General features: G+C 41.4%; 1 protein-coding gene across 1 annotated transcript in view; it reads right to left on the bottom strand.

The window, feature by feature from the left end:
- Positions 1 to 1,550: 1,550 nt before the first annotated feature.
- snx29 (sorting nexin 29) overlaps positions 1,551 to 6,000 on the bottom strand; it is a 140,438-nt gene continuing 135,988 nt past the window's right edge. Inside the window, exon 21 of the mRNA XM_035145252.2 lies at positions 1,551 to 3,543. Coding sequence (XP_035001143.1) covers positions 3,417 to 3,543 — 127 coding nt within the window. The 3' untranslated portion in view covers positions 1,551 to 3,416. The remainder of the gene's footprint in view (positions 3,544 to 6,000) is intronic.

The raw sequence follows: 6,000 nt of genomic DNA, 5'->3' as shown, positions 1-6,000 counted from the left end.
GCAGAATCTAACTGGAGCGTTGACACGTTCATCTCGCCGTATAAACACATTCATGCTTTGGCGCACACCTTCTGCATTTAAATTAGATCATATATATCTTCTGTATGTCCCTACACAGTGACATGCGTTCACACATTCAAAGCTTATTGTTGCAGCACGATTGCCCCTTTTGCCTTCATCCAACAACACCCATGCAGAAACATTGGTTGTGTATGGACTGTACTTTATTGTTGAGCTCTCTTTGCTGTGACACCGATAGATAAGGCCTGACTGCTGACCGAGGCAAGGACAGAAATATAAATGAGAGCAGACTGCAAGAGAACTCTTTGGCTGCAAATTTCACTTTCTTAGCTATCAGCTTTTACTCACTATTAAAGGGATAGTTCACCCCAAAATGACTCGAAACGAGGTCATTTACACCATGTTTTTAACCTAAATGTCCTCTGATATCCTTGCGTTCAAGTGATGGATCACAGAGGACATTTAGGCACACGGACACTTGGATGACACCACACTAGCAGTAAGGAGGCATTTTGTGTTTTTTCTCTGTTGTTTTTTTACATTTGCATAATCAGTCACCATTCACTTCAATTGTATTGGATTTGGCTGCAACGCTGTTAACACCTGAAACTCCTGAAGTGTTTTGTGGACTCGAACACTTCACCCACCCCTCCGTCGGCATAGTGGTGAGTAGATGATGAGTGAATTTTCATTTTCGGGTGAACTGTCCCTTTAAACACAGAGAGCAGTGATGTGAAAGCTGTTTTTTGGCACCCAAACTCCACAGAAGAGTGTTAACGTGAGCGAGGAGCACTTTGCATGTTTGCAGCTGTAATGACGCTTGAGATTGGCCCTTTTTCATCACAGCGAGCATGTCCCCGCAAAGTCGACATACTTGTCTATAATTGTAACAAAAAGATTTAAAACATGAACTTTTATTTTCTTGACAGTCGCCATGATGTTGACAACATGTAATAGGCAGGTTCCTTTTTTCGCTCACCACAACTTTGATCTGACAGCCGCACAGACAGGAGGTACCACTCTGAAGGACGTGTAGTCTGCTATTTTACGTTGTTTTCTTTTATCAGAGAAAAGATAATTGCTGTTGTGAGATTTTTTTTGTACATCTGAAATGCTGTTTGGAGTGCACTTTTGTTCTTTTACAACATTTGTCAAGCTCGGTTTTTGATTTGATTTGCATTTTTTAAATTTCTCTCTTCGCCAGGTAGCAGTCTTCCTATCTCTTCACATTCCAAAACCTCTTTGCATGATAGTGCTCCTAAATATCTATCAGCAGATTAGCGTGAACGATTGCGTAAGTGGCCCACATATACAGTGAAAACATTGTTCCATAGCTACACTAATAATCTCCACAGGGTGCCACCTGTCTGTAGGTTCAGATGCCAGGTTTCGACGAAGAAAAAGAAATGTGTTGGATAAAAAAAGACGACCCATGTCTTCCTCCTTTCTTTGTGCCCTGGACAAATTTAAAATTATAGTAGTGCAACGTTAAATATGTAGAATACACTTTCTAGATAACTCTCTCTTAATGATTTCCCATGTTGATGACTTTATTGGACAGCTCGTCACATTATCCACAGACAGAATCTCTCGGATAAAAACATTTATTCCACAGTATCCTTGTGATGGTTTTCCCAGTAGTTGGATTGTTGTGCGGGTCATTTCTGTGTCAGAATAACAACTTAATTAAAACCCACAAGCCTTGTTTGTGCACCTCCCCTCATCGACAGTGAACAGTGTTTACCATTTTGCGAACCTACCCTTTGATTCAAGTTTTCCGAAAACCTTCGAACACAATCGCTCCTCAGTTGAACATAGTCTCCGACTACTCTTGGGTAATCCATACATATGCATGAGCTTCTGTTCTACATACACTTGATGCTCAGCAGCCCTCTGCTTGCACTCCAACAAGCAGCTTTTCTTCAAGTGTTTAGTCATCGTTAAAACATTCATTTGCAACATAATGCGGCATTAAGTCCTGCTAAGACACATTAGGTAAACAATCTTTAAACACTGGATTTTTTGCAGTGCAGCCAGTCGACCTGTGATGACCCGCGGAAACTCGGCTCACCCATCCATCTATATTTAATGGTACGAAAGTGTTCCCCTTCCTTTCTAATCTAATCACTCTTTGACATGAACTCATCAGATACATCACAGCAGGGATTGGAAATTGATCTAAGACGCGGATGTGAGGAGAGATATTTGTGAGAGGAAAACGGCAAGAATTTATGCTTCTTTATATTAATTAGAGACCGTGCAGAAATTAATTTAAAAAATCTTTTATGTGCCGGTATTGCAAGTAAAGTTTGGCCATGGTTAAGTAGATCTTCATTCTGACAAAGTGTCTTTATAATTCTGTTATGATAGCCATAACTTTTCCACCAACATATTGATGCTTGAACTGGATTACACAACATGAATTATTTATCATTTGCCTCTTTTATCTATTTACGTTGAGCTGTTCCAACTCAATATCATTATTTATTTTCTAGGTCAAGGTCCGGGTACGAAGAAAATATTGATATAATGCACAGGGTCTTAATTTTCAAAAAGCAAAACATATTCTGACTTTCCAACCACAATGATTTTCAAACTGTCCCAAAGTGATTATGGTTTTTTGAGAGGGATTTAACCCTGATCATGTAGTGGAATTTAAAATTTTAAATACTTTATTTTGATAATTACTGCATTTATGATGACATCAAGAGATGTAAGATATGCACCTCCTTCAGACTATCTGTTATAGTTGTAATAGTAATATAATAGAAGTAAGAAAAAAGGAATTGTCCACGAAGGAGTGCTCCACCCAATAGTGGAGGTGTGAATAAACCTCGTCTAGAATGTAATGGCACCAACATGTTGATACGTTAGCTGAAAAACAACTTTCACCTTGAGAATACTTCGTCCCACTTCCCCTCTGCGTCCTTCCCTCAGAGCAGGAAAGCAGCTACAAAACACTGTAGGCACTGTGACCATGACCACTACAAAACTGAGCAGAGTAAAAAAAATAAAATAAAGAATACACGTCCCCATCACCTCATTGTGTTGGAGATAAGAGAGCAGTCCAGGTGAGTCCGTGTGCAGTTTACAGAGAGTCTGAGGGTCTCTCCATGAGGTAAGAGGTGCTGTATGATTGGATCCACTGATAGGCAGCCTCAGGGGAGTCTTTTCTCCTTTACCCAGCCGGGCAATGCTCAGAAACATGTATGTGTTCATCTAGAAAGGAGGCGGTGTGAGCGCCTCCTCCTGAACTGAGCGTTTTTTTTTATTTTTTTTATTTGTAAGGCTTTGAAGGTCCGCCAGGCTCCCTATATGTCCTCATAGTCCAGAGACACTGGAACATTGTCGTCTCCTGCCTGTAAAGTCAGAGTGTTGCTTCCGAGACTCTGAAGTTACAGGTCTCCACTCTGAGGCTCCGGTCGTGTTTCCTGGTTGCGGCTGCGGCCCAGTCTGGGGAAACGGGAGGAATTTTTGGACCGGGGCGTCTTGGCTCCTCCGTCGTTTGCCTGGGGTGTGTCTCTACGTAGGAGAAGAAAAAAGCATTAAATAAACATGTGGTGAAGTTTATTATCAAGTTTATTGTTCTCATTAGTGTTCAAACAAACCACTGATGCTGCCTCTGAATCATCTTCCTTCTGGAAAACCAGACATTAGCCAGAACAGCAAATGGTGAAACCAAATGAAATGAATCACAGTTATTCTACATTATTTTAAAAGAGTGCAGCAAAATACAAATTTCCGCTGATGTCATCATCTGTGTTGAAAAGGTGTTTTACGTGATTTAACACGTTTTTCTTATTATTTCGACATCACATGAACGCATTATAACACTTGCAGCTTCTGTTAGAGCTGAAAAACACTGTAAACTTATTTTCTCACTTTAGCTTTTGGCTAAAGAAAAATGTACAAACTTCATATTATGTGATTTCCTGGTTTAGCATCTGGTACGTTTTTTGTTTTATCACTATGTTTAATTTTATCTCATTATTTAAAAACCTCATTATTCCCTCACGACCAAAAGTCATTATTTGTGACACAATGCATCAGATTACAGTCTTTTTCTGATCTTATGAAGATGTTGAGGCTTTTCATTACTCGGGAGGAAATAAGCTTGGCCACTCGATGACATCATTGCCCTAGTTACCCTGACGACAGTCCTCACAACATGAACCCCCTTATCCCCTGAGTCTTATCTGATAACAGTGAGAATGAACGAGAGGCACTTGTTGAGGGAAGGAAATGAAAAGCAGAGGGAGTGAATACCTGGAGTTAAATGCTTTCTTGTTGTCTGAAGCACCTTTGTGTTCCCCTATTCTACTAATCAAGCGTTTCAGCCCCAAGACAGTAAACCCCCCGAACCCCCAACTGTTGCTCTTGCTGAAGAAGTGACTTTAAAGGCAGTGGCTACTCTGACAAAGCGATTTTTAATAAATAACGGAAACACGTGCTATAAATAAATGCACTCGTGGTGAGGTGCTTTGGCTGAAAGTGTCGTTGCCAGCCATGTGCTTTCATGTGAGGCAGCAGGGGCTAAGACAGCAGCACAGCGAGAGCGCAGAGAGGCTCTGTTAGGAGTTAGGGCCGAGACACAGAAGAGACAGTCAGACATGGCCCTGAAAGGCCCACAGGTTGAGTACAAAGTGTCTGTCATAACTATCAACATAAACAAAGGCTCAGGTGGGAGAAAGTTGTCGTTTTCAGTAACGAAAATGTCCGGACAATACAGTCCGAACTTTCTTTTAACTACACATGGACATCTGCGTCGGCCCTAACAGCCAAAAGCTCTCAAATCTATTCTTCTCTCTTAGTTGACATCTTTGTTGGTATCATCATTGTGCATGTCTCCTCATTTTCATGCTGAGATACTTGTTTTCTAGTTTGGCATCCATCACTTATCAGAAATGCACTGACTGCACTTATTGTAGGTCGCTTTGGATAAACGCGTCAGCTTAATGATATGATATGATATGTAATGCGGCCACTCTCTCGCTGTATTCTCACGTGGCCTCACCCGGAGTTTTTACTATGGGGCTGGCAGGAAGAATTCCAGATTGTCCGCAGCAACTGAATTTGGGTTCTCACATACAGCCCCTCTGGATAATTTCAGGAGATCATCTGGAGTTCACTGCGTGTCTTAAAAGCAGCTTATGACTAACCAATCGGAGAAAAACCTAAACTTTGTCAATACGATGAACATTTTCCCTTTTCCTCCGTCACAGAATGTAGTGCCACTTATTCCTGTACCTCCACCAACACCGGGCAGGTTCAATCAAATGCCTTCACAATTTGAATTTGGCCACACAGCGATGCGGTTGAGGGTTATATCAGCAAAAATCATGCTAAATTGGGGGCAGCATGCCGAGTTGAAAACCCCGGGACGTCTCATTTATTCATATCAAACTGGGGTAAGGAGCTAAATGTGATAAAGTAATTAGGCTTATAGATTTCTTTACTTTCTCTCAGCATGGGCTTGTCCCCATTTGGACAAGTCATTGACTTGTGCTGGATAATAACTTTCCCAGGCACTGTTGGAATATTAATAATGCTGCAGAGGAGCATAATTAGAGTAAACAGGTACACAAACAAGCATTCATCAAATTGATTGTCTCACAGTAAATGGTGGGGTGCAATGAATAATACACGCTGAATAATGAAACTATTCCTGCTACATTTCCTTTCACACACACACACACACCTACTGAAGTCAAACTGCCACAAACTGCTCTTGACAGTGAGACAAAGGTCTGCAACTCTGTGTTTCTTTACTGAGGCAAATGGTCAATAAGGCGAGAGTGAGACTGAGTGTGTGCTCTGTGTGTTCTCAGTAAACCATGTGTTGAGTGTTGAGGTCGCACTGCGTACTAAGTGCTGTCCGAGTCTAACGAGAGGTGGGAACATGTCGCGGTTCCAGACAGGTGAGAAAAATAGCTGATCTGAGCACATCAGTGTGTTGGCCGTCAAAAAGAAACACTGCAA

This window comes from Hippoglossus stenolepis, chromosome 21 (genome assembly GCF_022539355.2).
Source record: "Hippoglossus stenolepis isolate QCI-W04-F060 chromosome 21, HSTE1.2, whole genome shotgun sequence".
Lineage (NCBI taxonomy): Eukaryota > Metazoa > Chordata > Actinopteri > Pleuronectiformes > Pleuronectidae > Hippoglossus > Hippoglossus stenolepis.
The sequence above is the reverse complement of the archived record's forward strand: the minus strand, read 5'-3'. Positions and strand labels throughout refer to the sequence as shown.